The 16,710-nt window shown below is 34.1% G+C and overlaps 1 protein-coding gene across 1 annotated transcript in view; it reads right to left on the bottom strand.

The window, feature by feature from the left end:
- The window catches only part of IQCM (IQ motif containing M), a 405,622-nt gene that overhangs the window by 170,931 nt on the left and 217,981 nt on the right, over positions 1-16,710 (bottom strand). Inside the window, exons 10-11 of the mRNA XM_032855550.1 lie at positions 14,108-14,252; positions 4,549-4,683 (exon numbers count right to left, since the gene is read on the bottom strand). Of these exons, the coding sequence (XP_032711441.1) occupies positions 4,549-4,683; positions 14,108-14,252 (280 nt within the window). The remainder of the gene's footprint in view (positions 1-4,548; positions 4,684-14,107; positions 14,253-16,710) is intronic.

Here is a 16,710-nt window from a genome sequence, read left to right as displayed (position 1 = left end):
TATTTAGCCACAGTGTCAGAAAAAAAAAAAAAGAATGAAAAGCAAGATTGACTGAAATTCAATTTTCTAGAGGATAGAAATAAAAATTAACTTGTTAAGGAAAAATAGTGAATTCCTGGACTGAGATTTGTACCAGCAACATAAGTATATAGCGTGATGAAATTTTATTTAAAAAAAAAAAAAAGACTGTCAGATATTCTTCCCAAATGTTAATGATGGCACTAGGAGATCTATATAAGACCTGACTACCTAGTCTAGCTGACCCTTAGTCACTAGCTTCTTGGCATTCTTGAACATAAAATTGCCAGTATTTTTCATTTCATCTCTTGTTTTTAATGTATATTTTCAAAATGTTTTATAATAAATATGTGCTAAATTTTTTAGAAGCTATTTAAGATAAGGCTGTTGTAGGGGCACCTGGGTGGCTCAGTGAGTTAAGCCTCTGCCTTCGGCTCAGGTCATGATCTCAGGGTCCTGGGATCGAGCCCCTCATCGGGCTCTCTGCTCGGCGGAGATCCTGCTTCCCCCTCTCTGCCAGTCTCTCTGCCTCCTTGTGATCTCCCTCTCTCTGTCAAATAAACAAATAAGAATTCTTAAAAAAAAAAAGAAAAGAAAAGATAAGGCTGTTGTAGTGTGTTACCTCCAAAACTTCTGCATTTTTTTTACTTCTGCATTTTTTTACCACCAGAATTTCCTGGTGTCTCATATTTCTTTACCCTAGAATTTTCTATCTCTATAAATCCTCCTTAATCACTTTCCTACATAATTAAAATTTTATTGATAGAATGTCTGTTCATATGAAAAAAATTTTAAGGGAAAATCATTATGTTTCCCATTTAATAAATCCTTTTCTTTGAAAACAGGGAAAAAAATGCAGTGTTGTCTGTTTATGGTAGACAAAGCTGTGTCCCAAGGAGCAGGAGGCACAGGATTTCATTACAGTTTGCCACTAACTAGTCAGGGAGCCTAAACACAGTTACTTCAGGTGTATTAAATATGTAAGGTTAAATAACATATAAGTAACTTCTATGTTTCTGATTTTAAGATTTTTGTCTAGTGCTCCATAGTGAAAAGAGACTTCTTCAATGTTGTTTTCTATTCAACTGCAGAAAATAAACTATAAGTTCTATTTAAATACTGAGAAAATACTGGAAAACTTTCAAAGTTTGAATTTCTAAAACATCAGGCAGATACCAGAATAGATGGTATAGAACCACAATGTATTATTTTCTTTACCTTCAGATATGCCATTCTTTAGTTATTTGTTTCATTGGTTGAGACTTAAATGAGTATCAAACAATAGCATGTTTGCATAGTCTTCAGCTTTTAAGATCAGCACATACATGTAGCCTAAAGTGGCTTCATTTCCCCAAAGGAAGAATTTCAGACAAAAATCTTGTCCTCAGTCACAAAATTTTTGTTACCATAGTGATGAGAATAAAGAATGGGGGGGAGAGCTAAAAATACCTGAACAAATACAGACAGCTTTAGGAATTTGACCTACTTGGTGTCATACACTGAAGAAGTTAATCAATTGAATTAACTACATATGCGTTAGGTGAAATAGTCTACTGGTTAAAAAATGCGTAGGTTGCACATCTGGAGCTATTATCCATAATCAAAGAAGTCAGTTATGAATGAAGATGACTGACAATCTAAAATGCATAAAACCAGATTCTTTTAAAAATGGAATATATACCAGAAGCAAGTAGAAAACCATTAATTGAGCTTCATTTCCCATAAATTTTCTGTTTTTCTTCCATTAGTTAGGATATTTCCATTTCAAATGAAAGCTTCTTATGCACCAAAAGAATTTTAACTGGATAGAGCAACATAATTGGACATATATTTAAAATTATGTTAGAGTGGCTCCTTTACATGAAAGAAAGCTTCCCAATTTTAGGCATTATAATAAAAACAATATGTTTTTAAACTAAGTTTTCTTCTGAAAATTCTAGTTTTAACAAGAAATTTAATAAACTCGGTCATTTGCAAAAAGCCTACTTCATCGCAAGGCATTAGGCTAGCCTGTGAAAGATCAATAAAAAGCAGTACTTGCTGTCAAGAGCATTTTAATCATCTGTCTAATTATGTTTTCATAACACAGACTTTTAAAGTATCTCTACATAGTAAGATGGGAACAACACTTAGCCTGACTTGAAGAAACCAGGAATAAAGTTCCAACTCTACTAGTGAGCTTAGAAAAGTCTTGTTCTAAGTCTCAGTTCTCTCATCTGTATAATGACCATAAGTTAGCATCTCACCACCTCTAGCACACACAGGTCCTTAAGATAATCAAAAGAGAGGGTGGAAACCAACAGAGAACATTCAATAAATAAGCTCTATAAAATGAACTAGTATTCAAAATAGTTCAACATTTAAACATTTTCAAAATAAAAAATTATAAAGATAACTAAATATACTTAAGAATTACTTAAGAACAATAATAGCAATCTTTACTGAGCACTTATATTGGGACACATATTTTAAATATATTATTTCATTTAAACTTCACAACAGTCCAATGACTTAGATAGTATTATCTTCCTTTTATGGTTGAGAAAAATAAGGCACAGCAGAGATAAATAAATTATCTAAAGACATATAGCTAGGGTGGTGAAGCCAGGAATTAAACCCAGCAAAGCTAATTCCAGACCTACGCTCTCAATATGTCTTTATGATGTACTCCAAAATAATCAGTAGAGGGAAATAGCTCTATGAAACTATTAATTTGTAAAAAGTTAGATTTTAAATTATTAACACTAATCAGTATAAGTTTCTGAAATGTTTAATTAATGTTATTTTGTTGTTTAACTTTTTCATTATTATTATTATTATTATTATAAAGAAAAATGAAATCAATTTAAAGGTACAACAGTAACTCATAGAATCTCTGTATGACAGATTATTATTCAGTTCTTAATAATGTTGTGGTATGATATGGCTCGGAATCTTGTAAGAATGAATAAGCAAAAAAAAGCAGATTTTCAAACACGTAGAAAATCTCAATTTTCATAAAAATAATGTCATGTACAGAAAAAAACTGGAAAGATAGACATCAAATGCTTATGATTGCGGCTTCTTAGAAGTTTTGTATATTTCTAGGCTTCCAAATTTTCTATAATAAACATTCAAGGTTTTTGTCATCAGGAAAAAAATGACTTAACCAATATAGACATGTTTAGTAAAGCTCAAAATGATTTTGGTGCTTCTTTCAGTCTATGAACAAATAGTTATTGAGAGTCTAGAAAACTGTTGTAGGTACTAAGGATACAGCAGTGGCAAAGCAAAGTCCACAGGTAATAGATTAGATAAATTCAAACTAAGAACTAAGAAAGAGAACTTCAACCTATAAGGAAACTTCAGCCTTATCACTCTGACCTTAATCATATCTTTCTACTGGCATGTGAGCCCTTTTCTTGTATTTATTTATTTATTTGAAAGAGCATAAGCAGGGAGGGGGGGAGGAAAAGGACAGAGTGAGAGGGAGAAGCAGGGTTCCCACCAAGCAGGGAGCCCCACGTGGGGCTTGATCTTGATCCCAGGACCCTGGGAACATGACCTGAGCAGAAGGCAGATGCTTAAATTACCGAGGTTCCTCCCTTTTGTTGTATTTAGAAGGGCTCCTGAAGTGTTTTATCTTCTTTTCTCAATTAAATTGTAGATACATCATCCATCATCTTTAGACCTAACAGCAAGCTATAGCATTAGTATGGTCACAGAACCATTGAGAAGAACCTTAAGTAATTAAGGTAATTTGATGAGACTTCCCCCATCTTGGTGACTAGTCTTTAGAGAAGGGAAGGGTATTGTTCTATTTAAATTATTAAATATTCTCAAACAATACTATCCTTTCACCTACTTACTGTTCAGAAAAGAAATGATTTTCTAACTGTAAGATTCTATTTTATTGAAATAGTTTATAATATTTAAACATTTAAACAATTACATTCTTCAGTACCCAATCTAACTATCCAGGAGAAAGCTTATTAAAATATAGTAGTTTAAAATAAACTGAGTTAGATATAACTTTTTTATATCAAAAAATATATTAGAATCTTAAAAACTTAAAACCAGGGGCGCCTAGGTGGCTCAGTGGGTTAAACCTCTGCATTCGGGTCCTGGGATCGAGCCCTGAGTCGGGCTCTCTGCTCAGCAGGGAGCCTGCTTCTCTTCCTCTCTCTCTGCCTGCTTTCTCTGCCTACTTGTGATCTCTGTTTGTCAAATAAATAAATAAAATCTTTAAAAAAATAAAACTTAAAACCATCTCCTCCACCCCTCTTAAAAAAAAAAAAAAGGCAGTATTGTATTAACTTCTTTTGACCTGTTCTTTAAATCTCTTCTTTCATATACATTAAAATAAGATTTTAAAATTTTAGGAAATGGATTTAAGGATAAGCTTAATGGAAAAAGAAAATGGAACAAAAATGGAACAATTTAAGTTATATTTAAATTAAAGAAGGAAGGAAAGAACAAGGGAACAAAGAAAGAGGGAAAGGGAACAGCAAAGAAAGGGAAAAGAAAACAAGAAATGGGAAAACCACTTGCCTCTATGGACCAGGTCCCAAACCTCATCAATTTGCTGCTGGGTTGGGAAATGACCACAGTCATTGAAGAACTTGAGGAGCTCACTTCTTTCTAATCCTTGCCAATCTTCTCTCTTAGCAAACATTGTTTCATAGACTAAAAGAAAGAGACAAAAGAAAATATTTTTCTTATAAATAAAATGTCAATAATGAACTACCAGAAAGCTTCATCTATATTCAAAGAAGCTTTCCCTCTAGTTTTATTTGTATATCTAGCGATTAGAGTAGCTCTATGTCAGCCTCCTGGGGAAGATTAGAAGGAAATGGGACATGCTTCTCCCTCCCACATCCCCTAGTAGTCAGATTTAGATCTGTTTCCCCAAAGAGAACACTGGCAGCCTCTGGCCTGGCTTACATTAAAACTGCCCATGGGCCATGCATACATCAAGGCTCAAGCTACAACACAAGACATAGCTTTAATGTCAGGGCTTCTGGGGGCCTGACTTTTACTGACCCATCTCAGTGCTCATTTTTATTTAGTTACCCTAATTTTTCCTTCTCTTTTTGGCTTCTATCTACACTCTAGCCACTTATATCAGTGACTGTCCTTTGGACTGCTTATTCTTCTTCTGATTTTGCCCCTAAATGGAATGATGCTTACTTTTGCCCCCTGACTTCCCGTATTTCTCCTTCCTAATTTGAGGTGACTGGACTTGAGTGACCACAGAAAGTGATCTTTCCACTCCTGGCTCAAGGTTTCCACAGAAAACCACTCAGTAGGGCCATCCTTTACCTATGTCCTATACTTGACAGTAACGGGGCTTAGATAATTAGCAAGGGGCTTAGATAATTAGCAAGGAAATGGATGCAAACATTTTATAAGAGTAGTTCTCCATAAACTTTTTAGTTTTTCTTTTCAAAAAGGTAATACTGAGTCTCTACTCTTAAGTATGATGGATTGCCCCCATGAAGGTGATTGTCAATCAGCATTTACAGGATGACAAAGTCTGCCTCAGTACAGGCTTAGCTCTGAAGTATGGGTTCCAAGTGACAAAGGGCCACAGAGTTGTCTCTAACAGGAGTCAGTGTATGATCCTGACACTCAACCACATGGACTCGACTTTCTGTTTATTCACTTATTCATTCAGTTGAAGTGGACAGTTATGAGACATTAATAAATTCAAGAAATATTGAGTGATTGCCTAAATATAAGCCACTATTCCAGATCTGGAAACAAAGCAGCAAAATAAATTTATATTTAGAATATCTATGGCTTTTCTCTTTTCAAATAAGCAACCTAGAGCATCTGCTGTTGGTACCCCATCCATACTGCCTTGTCCCTTACAATTCTACACTTGCTACCTTGACTTTCACTCATCAGCATCTCATTTTATTGCCTCAGGGCTCCCTCTGGCTGCAGGACTCCATTCTGCCCACCTGTGCAGCAAGCCAGAGTGCCAGAAAATTAAAGCCCCCAGTGCAGTGGTCCTCAACCCCAGACCTCCCTCAACTTGGAGTTGATGGATAAAGGCCCAGCACTTAAGAAAAGTTGTCTACACCGTTCCTTAGAGGGATTGAGCTCCAGTTGATGGTAACTGGTCTGATAATGCATTCTTTTACTTCCATCCCTTCCCTGTCTTAACTTCATTCCATTAACAGTATTTCCTGAGATCTACTTGCAGATTAGTTGTACTTAAATTCTTGTCTCAGGGTCTGATTCTGGATAAATCCAAACTAGCACACAAAGAAAGTCACTTTTTATTTTCTGGTTAAGGAAATATATTTCTCCTTGAAATAGTATATTTACCTTTATTAGTTTTTCATTTAATCAGTTTTAGATGCTTCTCACTAGATCAAACTAAGACACATATTAATATTATGGCCATTAATATTATGGCCATATTAAGTGCAATAGACAATAATGCACTTAACCTATATACTATGCTTGAAAAGCAAATGTTCTGCCACACACTAGCAGAGTTAATATTCCAGACAGGTTTAATCAGGGTCAATATAAAACTTAAATCATGAAAATTAAATGAAATTTTCTGGTCATTTGAAGATTCTTAAAAATGTATAGAGATAGGTATCTGCCAAATATCACCCAATTAGTCATCTACATATGGAAGGGATAGAGAATTTTCTGAGGAATATAAAGACAAATAAGAACTTGCAAATTCTGTGGACTCTAGAGTTACTTTAACCCTTAATGCAATTCCATGATATGTATAGAATCTCTCTGACTTCTTTCCTTAATCTCTAGCCATAGAAAAGGAGTCATTCTAACTCAAAGGATTCTGATTATCTGTAAATATCTTTTGGCATATAATTTTAGCATAAGTAATAAACTTAATGAAAACTATCAACAAATATTTCTGAGCCCTTTGATAAGCCAGGCATTCATTAATAGTGGCTATTTATTAAGGAAGGTTAATAGATACAGTCCCTGTCTTCATGGAACTTATAGTCCACTGTGAAATACACATTTTATGATTAGATGAAACTCTCCCAAAAATGTAGCACTTTTACATTATAAAGCAGAAAGATGCTGATTTCAATTAAATATAATTTACTTGCATAATTTTGTTGTTTTTTATTATTTTTAAAGACCGTTTTAAGAGTAGTTTTATTTTTTAAGGTTTTATGTATTTGTCAGAGAGAGAGGGAGAGAGAAGGAGAGAAGAGAGCATGAGCAAGCACAAACAGGAGGAGCAATAGGCAGAGGGAGAAGCAGGCTCCCCACCAAGCAAGGAGCCCTATCCAGGACTCAATCCCAGGACCCTGGGATCATGACCTGAGCCAAAGGCAGACGTTTAACTGACTGAGCCACCCAGACATCCCTCTGAGTGGTTTGAAATTCACATCAAAATTAAGAAGGTACAGAGATTTCTCAGATACCCACTACAACCACAGAAGCATAGTCTTCGTTCATTATCAACATCACTCACAGTTATACATTTGTTACTAAGGATTACACAACATAGTCTAAGTTCCACAGTTTATTTCAGAGTTCACTGTTGGTGTTGCACATTCTATGGGTTTAGACAAATATATAAGGACATGTATTCATCATTGCAGTATTGTACAGAATAGTTTTACTGCCTTAAAAATCCTCTATATTCTATCAATTCATCCCTCCCCCCAATCTGCCCCCAGGCAAATATAAATTTTTTAATTTTCTCCACAGTTTTGTATTTTCTAGAATGTCATATGGTTGGAAGCCTATAGTGTATAGGCTTTTCAGATTGGCTTCTTTCACCTAGTAATATGCATTTAAGATTCCTCTGTCTTTTCATAGCTTGATAGCTCATTTATTCTTGGCTCTAAATATACTCCCTTGTTCACATGTACTACAGTTTATTGATCTATTCATCTACTGAAGGACATCTTGGTTGTTACTAAGCTTTGGCAATCATGAAAAACCCATGTGTATAACCCATGTGTACGTTTTGTGTGGATATGTTTTTGATGCCTCTGAGTAAATACCAAGGAGCATGATTGCTGGATCATATGGTAACAGTATGATTAGTTTTATAAGAAACCACTACAATGTTTTCAAAAAGGGTTCTATCATTGGCATTCTCATTAATAATGTATGATAGTTCCTGTTGCTCCACATCCTTACCAGAATATGATATTGACAATGTTCTGGATTTTGGCCATTCTAATAGGTGTGTAGTGTATCTCACTGTTTTAATTTGCATTTACCTAATAACATATGATATGGAACATCCTTCCAAGTGCTTATCATCTATATATCTTCTTTGGCAAGGTCTTTGGCCCATTTTTTATTCAAGTTGTCTGTTTTATTATTCCTAAATTGTTCTTTGTATATGTTCAATAATAGCAGTCCTTATAAATGCATCTTTTGCAAATATTTTTCCCAGCCTGTGGATTGGAATCTCATTCTCTAAACATCCTCTTTTGCAAAGTAGAAGTTTTTAATTTTAATGTAATCCAGATCTTCCTTTATTTCTTTAATGGATCATGTTTTAGTGTTGTATCTAAAAAGGCACTGTATCAAATATCATCTATGTTTTCTCCTATCTTACCTTATAGAAGTTTTATTTTTTTGCACTTAGGTCTATGATCCATTTTGGTTAACTGTTGTGAAGGATGTAAGGTCTGTCTTTAGATTTTTTTTTTTTTTTTTTGCATATGGATAGTTAGTTGTCCCAGCACCATTTCTGAAAGACTATCTTTCTGTTATTGTATTTTTTTTCTCATTTTTCAAAGACCACTTGGCTGTATTTTAGGGGCCTGCTTCTAGGCTCTCTATTCTATTCCACTGATATATTTGTCTATTCTTCACCAATACCACACTGTTTTAATAATTGTAGCTTTATATTAAGTCTTGAAGCTATGTTTCATCAGTCCTTCAACTTTGTTCTCCTTCAATATTGTGTTGGCTAGTCTTGTCTTTTGCCTCTCCATATAAACTTCAGAATCAGTTTGTCAAAATCCACAAAGTAACTTGATAGGATTTTGAATGGGATTGCACTGAATCTACACATCAAATTAAGAAGAACTGACTTCCTGACAATATTGAGTCTTCCTTCCCATGAACATGGAATATCTAGCCATTTATTTAGTTCTTTGATTTTGTTTATCAGAGTTTTATAGTTTTCTTCATAGAGACCTTGTACATATTCTGTTACATTTAAACCTAAATATTTCATTCTGGGGGTATTAACGTAAATGCTGTTGTTTAATTTCAAGTCCACTTGTTCATTGTTGGAATTTAAAAGAAAAAACAACTAACTTTGGGATATTAATCTTGTATCCTGCAATGTTGCTGTAATCACATCTCAGTTCCAGAAGGTATTTTAGTCAATTCTTTCAGATTTTCCACACATATCAATCATGTGAATAAAGATAGTTTTATTTCTTTCTTCCCAATCTATATGTCTTTTATGTCTTTTTCTTTTTGTCTTATTGCATTATCAAGGACTTTAGTATGGTGAGGAAAGGAGTGGTGAGAGGAGATATCCTTGTACCTGATCTTAATGGGAAAGTTTAAAATTACTTACCATTACCATACCAAGTATGATATTAGCTGTAGGGTTGTTGTAGATAGTCCATTAAGTTGAGAAAGTTCTTCTCTATTCCTGGTTTACTGAAATTTTATACTACAAATGGATATTGGATTTTGTCAAATGTTTTTTCTGTATCTATTGATATGACCATGTAATTTTTCATTTTTAGCCTGTTGATATGATGGATTACATTAATTGATTTTCAAATACTTAGCCAGTCTTGCATACCTGGAGTAAATTCCATTTGGTGGTGGTATATAATACCTTTTATACTTTTTTGGATTTTATTTGCTACTACTTTATTGAGGATTTTGCATCTATATTCAGAGAGATTCTGTTCTGTAGTTTTCTTATAAGGTCTTTGCCTATTTTTGGTGTTAGGTTTATACTGGGCCCATAGGATGAATTAGGAAGTATTCCCTCTGCTTCTAACCACTGAAAAAGATTATAGGGAATTGGGGCACAGTTAAGTGTCCAACTCTTGAATTTGGCTGAGATCAAGATCTCAGGGTGGAGAGACAGAGCCCCATGTCAGGCTCTACACTGGTAATGGAGCCTGATAAGTTTCTCTCTCTGCTCCTCCCCTCCTGCTCACATGTTTTCTCTCTCCCTCTCAAAAAATAAATAAAATTTTAAGTGTTTAGTAGAATTCACCAGTGAAGCCATCTGGGCCTGGTGCTTTCTGTTTGGAAGGTTATTAATTACCAACTCAATTTATTTAATAGACATAGGCCTATTCAGATTGTCTCTTTCTTCTTGAGTTTTAGCAGATTGTGTGTTTCAAGGAATTGGTCCACATTGTTTAGGATATTAATTTTGTAAATTAAAGTTGTTCATAGTATTCCTTTATTTTCCTTTTAGTGTCCAAAGTACGCATGGAAATATCTTTTTCTGATATTAATAATGTGTGTCCTTGTTCTTTTCTTCTTGGGCAGGTTTGTTTGTTTTTCTCCTATTACTTTAGGTTTTGGTTTTTTGTTTTTTGTTGTTTTTTTTTCCTCTCCCACCAGTTTAAATATTTCACTCCCTTCTTGCTTGTATGGTTTCTAATAGATTGCATGTAATTTTTATCTTTCTTCCACTATAGGCTAGGTGCTTTTTACATATGGTTTCTTTCAGGATTTTTTATCTTTGATTTGCTGTAGTTTGAAGATGATAATGCGTATACCAAAGTAACTGTAATTTTTGGAATTTATTCTGCTTGGTGTTCTCTGAGATTCTTGAATCTGTGGCTTGGTGTCCAAGAATAATTTGGGGAAATTCTCAGTCATTATTTTTAAATACCTGTTCTGTTATTTTCTCTCTTTCTTCTCCTTCTGGTATTCCCATTATCCTTATGTTACTCTTTTTGTAATTGTCCTATAGCTCCTGGATATTTTGTTCAGGTTTTCTTCTTTTTTTTCTTTTTAGTCTTTACTCTCTTGCTTTCTCAGTTTTCAAGGATTCTACTGATTTATCCTCTAGCTCAGGAAGTCTTTCCTCAGCCATGTCTAATCTACTAATAAGACCATCAAAGGCATTCCTCATCTCTATTAGTGTTATCTCTAGCATTTTTTTTTTTTTGTTCTTTCTTAGGAATTCCATCTCTGCTTACATCACCCACTTGTTTTTGCATGCTGTCTACTTTATCCATTAGAGCCTGTAGTGTGTGAATCATAGTTGTTTTAAATCTCTGATCTGATAATTCCAACATCCCTGCCATTTCTGGTTCTGATGCTTTGTTTATTCAAACTGTGCTTTTTTGCTTTTTTGTATAGCTTTAATTTTTTCTTGATAGTCAGACGTGATATATCAAGTAAAAGGAACTGTTTTAAATAGACCTTTAGTAATGTGGTAGTAAGGCATGGGAGGAAGTGTTCTACAGACCTATGATTAGGTTGCAGTCTCTTAATGACCTTGTGTCTCTGGACTGTAAATTATACAAGCGTTTCTTGTTTTTTTTTTCCTCTCCCCCTATAGGTGGAACAGGATGGCCAAAATGAACTGAAATTGGGTATTTCTCTTCACCATGTCAGTTAAGTTCAGAAAATAACCCAGCAGCTAGCTCCGGTTAACTAATTTCTCCTGAATGTAGACCTTCTTAAGAAAAGTGTGCTCGGGGCGCCTGGGTGGCTCAGTGGGTTAAGCCTCTGCCTTCAGTTCGGGTCGTGATCTCAGGGTCCTGGGATTGAGCCCCACATCGGGCTCTCTGTTCAGCAGGGAGCCTGCTTCCCGTATTCTCTCTCTGCCTGCCTCTCTGCCTACTTGTGGTCTTTCTCTCCCTGTCAAATAAATAAATAAAATCTTTAAAAAAAAAAAAAAGAAAAGAAAAGAAAAGTTTGCTCTAGCAAATTTCAAAATAGTTCTCTTTTTCTGATATTTACTGTGGGAATCTGGTCAAGCTTCTAGAGGTAATTACATTGATACTGTGGTTTTTAACTCTCAGAATTGTTCACATTGAGCTTCTAGCTATTTGCCAATGATGGTTCAATTTTCCTAGCTGGCACTGGTTCTTACATCAAATTCTTTTTTTTTTTAAATTTTAATTCCAGTATAATTAACATACAATGTTACATTTGTTTCAGATGTACAATATAGTGATTCAATAATTCTCTACATTACTCAGTGCTCATCATGATAAGTGTACTCTTGATCCTCTTCACCTATTTCATACATCCCCCCACCACTTTCCATCTGGTAACCACCAGTTTGTTCTCTAAAGAGTCTGGTCTTGGTTTTTCTCTTTTTTCTTTATTCATTTGTTTTATTAAATTCCACACGAGTAAAATCATATGGTATTTGTCTTTCTGTGACTTATTTTACTTGGCATTTACTCTAGATCCAACCATGTTGTTACAAATGGCAAGATGTAATTCCTTTTTGATGGCTGAGTAATGTTCCATAGTGTATATATACCACTTCTTCTTTATCCATTCATTTATCAGTGGTCACTTGCACTTGCATTGCTTCTATAATTTGGCTATTGTACATAATGCTACAATAAATATATGGATGCATATATCATTTTGAATTAGTGTTTTTGTATTCTTTGGGTAAATATACAGTGGTGTCATTTACTGGATTGTAGGGTATTTCTATTTTTAGGTTTCTGAGGAACCTCCATGCTATTTTCCACAGTGGCTGCACCAGTTTGCATTCCCACCAATAGTGTATGAGCGTTCCTTTTTCTCCACCTCCTTGTCAACACTTGTTTCCTCCCACATTCATTTCTACTCATGAGTCTCTGCTCCGGGAAACTGCAACTCACTGTATGTCAGTCTCTTTAATCTTGGTGGCAGTGTTTTGACCTGTGTCTTCTCTTCTCTTATAGACCCATGAAAAGAGTAAATTTTTTAGTCTATTCAGCTTTTTCCCTTGTTGTTAAGATGGAGTGGAGATGTATAAGCTCCTTATATGTAGAACCAAAAACAAGAAGCCCTCGTTTATTATTTTTTTAATCAAGACACTGGTTATAATGTCCATCCTAATCCTAAGCAATGTAAATTCATTAAATATTATAGGAATGAGGCTCTCTGAAAGCTAAGATATATATTAGGGAAAGCGTTCTGTGGACAAAATATCAACACTAACAAGTAACACATAATAGATATCTATTTAGTCTACTTGGTGTCCATTAGCTATTCTTATGTTAGCAATATGTAGTTTTCCTTTGGGGAGCTACTCCTCCCCCAGTGGATAGAGCTTCTGTGCAACTCTCAAGCAAAGTTCTCTGCCCTCCCATGGAAGAGTATTGGACTCATGATTCAAATTAAACCAATCAGGTGCTCTCTCTCCTTGGAATTTGAACTTAAAGCATAGAAACAAAAAAGTCTTAAAAGTGATAACAGCTTATCTATCTCCCAAAGTCAAAAAGAAATTTTTCCTTACATTTTGCTCTCTAAATCTCTGAAGTAGCTCTGTTTTTAGTGCGTTTTTTGTTTGTTTTGTTTTAATATTTTATTTATTTATTTGAGAGAGAGAGAGAGCATAAGCAAGGGGAAGGGGCAGAAGGAAAATGAGAAGCAGACTCCCCGCTGAGCAGAGAGACCCACTTGGGGCTCAATCCTAGGACCCTGGGATCATGACCTGGGCAGAAGACAGCCACTTATCCAACTGAACCACACAGGAGCCCTGAAAATAGCTCTGTGTTGAGTTCTGTATGAAATCTGACTCTTAAGTTACATTTCCTGTATTTTTCTTTTAAATTTCCTTTTTGCTTTGGTTAACTAGACTGGGTTTTCTGTTGCTTATAAACACAGGATCCTAATAAATTAAATGAAACATACATCACTTTAAAATGCAAATAGCCTCCAGATATTGTATGGAAGTATTGACTCACCATATTATAGACCTGAAACTAATACTACATTGCATATTAACTAAGTGGAATTTAAATAAAACGTTTAAAAAATCTTTTAAAAAAATAAAATGCAGGTAGATTTCAGGATTATAAAATAGATTTACCTTTGGTGTCTATGGATAATTACATGTAAATTATATATAAAATTCCAATGGTTGAATGAATTCCAAATTTAAAATCAAACCAGGAATGACTGTATCACTTACACTTTTTTCTGTCCATCCATTCCTCTAGCTCTGCAAAGTTTATAATTTGTCTTGTCCTCCAAAGACCAAGTCGATATTTAACACGATGGATCTGTCTACGATACATCTTTATAACTGCTCTCAAATTTGGTCCATGAGACAAAGCCTATAAAACAGCAATATAGACAGTAAAGCCCCATATTTACATATTTCTTCTGCATATATTTAATCTGATTTTTCCCTTTTCATTTCATCTATTTCACCCAGTTTCTTAAATTTTGGATGTATTTATTAATGTTTATTGTGTAGGTTGCCTAAAACACACGCACTGTAAAATAAGATAATCTTGAAGCTCAGAGAGCCTCAATATGAAAAACTTTGTCATCAGATACCCATAGCTCCCATAGCATAGAATTTTCAAAGATGGCTACCTTCATGGAAGCTTCCTAGGCTGGGCATCCTGATTTCTATAATACGTAACCCACTTGACCATGAAAAAAAAAAAAAAAAAGTTTTATTAAGGCATTATTCTGTAATGGTGATTCTTGCCTAGGCTGTTCACTAGGGGTACTCAAATCTGTATTTATTCTCTTTCTTCTAAAAATTGTATATTACTATCTTTTACTTAAATTTTCCTGGACTTTTCAGGTTTTTCATGTTGATTTCTAAAACTCTTTAATCCTTTTCAGCAAATGTACAAACTTTGCTTTATCAGTTTGCCTTTTAACTGTGACTATATATTTATATAAATACATTTTCCACATTCTATTGCAATAGATTTTAAAAATTAAATTGTAAAAAATAATATATTTCAGTGTTTTTTTTCTAAATAAATAGTTCCATTTTATTTATCAATTCAATTATTTTTACATTTTACATTTACTAGCTCAGTAATTTCTCTATTTATCTTTATGAATTCCTTTTTAAAGAATTATTTTCCTATTCTTGACTTTCTGAATTGAAGACTTAATTCATCTATTTTCATTTTTTTAAGAATGTATTTAAGTCCATGAATTTTTTCTCTAATAATTACAAAAATAATATTGGAATATAAAAGACTTATAAATTAGTAATTATAAGTTTTAATCCATGTTGACTTAAAGGGTAAATGCATCATACTTACCATACATCAATGTTTGAAAATTTTTCTAGTGTGCACTTTTAGTCTGACTTATGGTTGATATGGTCATATCTTGTTTCAAAAAAGTAATGAATGGATTGCTTGTTTGGAGAATTTCACTACCTTATGACACTTAGTTGGGCTTATTTTCTTAGATAGCTTAGATAGCTAGAGTCCTCTCTTTTCTTATTTATTTGCCACTTGTGCTTCTTCTACAGTAAAGTACTAGTTCATGTCTTCTACCTATTTCTTTTATTGTTATGATAGTGTGTTTCTTATTAGTTTATAAGAGATTTTTACATGTTGAGTTTTTTTTTAACACTGGGGCAGTATCGAATGTTATCCACAGTTCAACTTTTTAACTTTTAAAAAATGATGTTAGACATATAAGTAGATAACTTGCCCATATATATGAACTGAAGTCTAACCTTGTCTAAACACTTGCATATGACATTATCAAAAAGGGTTTTTATACAAAAACCTTATTAAAACAAAGCAGGAAAAGGTTTTTAAATTTAAAACTAGGTTTTTAAACCTAGTTTAGTCTTTTAAACCTAAACTAAAACCCAGTGAAATAAGGATTGAATATTCTGAATTGTTACCTTACACATACATACATAAACACACTTATAAGTATACAAGCCACACATAATGTTAAATGTAATTTTTGTTTTCACTTCCCCATGCACTAAAGAATTAGTGAAGCCCTTAGCCACACACATGTGTGTAAAGAAAATGTCTCTCTCCTAGGTTGGATCCTACTCTCTTCAGGCCTCTTTTCTGTGTCAGCTGCCACTCACTTTGATCTTGAGCAGAATGATTATAACATACCTGAAGCACATGCTTAATTTTTCTATCTCTAATTGCTTAGTATAAAGACTGCGAGTACAAACTCTTGGTCAATGGTATCACTGAATCTTGTCTTCCTCTCATGCATCTCTGCAAAATTTAAGTAGCAACTTCTAGTTGCCACACAATTGGTGCTCCTTTATATCAATACAGTTCAGGCTCTCCAAATCATGTCTCCGATGTGACCACATACCAATTGGCTCTACATCAGAAGGGAGTTTTAATCTAATTTTGGCTTTTGGCAGGACACTCCAATGTCTATGTTGAGCCCAGCCTAAGAAAAGACTCCACTATTTTGCAATGATCGTTGAATACTATTGTTACCAGAAAGGTCTAATGTTTTAAAGTGTCTAGAACTAGGCAGACTTAGGTTTGATACTCAGAATTCAGCTATGCCATTGGATGGATCTCTAACTTTAGACAAGTTTTGTTACCTCTCTATGCCTTACTTTTCATAGCTAGTAAAGATAATTATATAACTTAGAGGAATGGTACCACTTCAAATCTTCATCACCAACCTCTCTGGATTCTCAAAGTGGCATCAAAATTCACCTATGTTTTTCTGGGCATCTCTCTTTTTGTCATTTTCTGTAGAAACTCAACCTCCTCAAACATTCAAACTCACCTTCTAAACACTCACTCTCAGCAAATGACC

The sequence above is a fragment of the Lontra canadensis genome, unplaced genomic scaffold, assembly GCF_010015895.1.
Source record: "Lontra canadensis isolate GAN:19392208 unplaced genomic scaffold, GSC_riverotter_1.0 scaffold10, whole genome shotgun sequence".
Taxonomy (NCBI): domain Eukaryota; kingdom Metazoa; phylum Chordata; class Mammalia; order Carnivora; family Mustelidae; genus Lontra; species Lontra canadensis.
The sequence above is the reverse complement of the archived record's forward strand: the minus strand, read 5'-3'. Positions and strand labels throughout refer to the sequence as shown.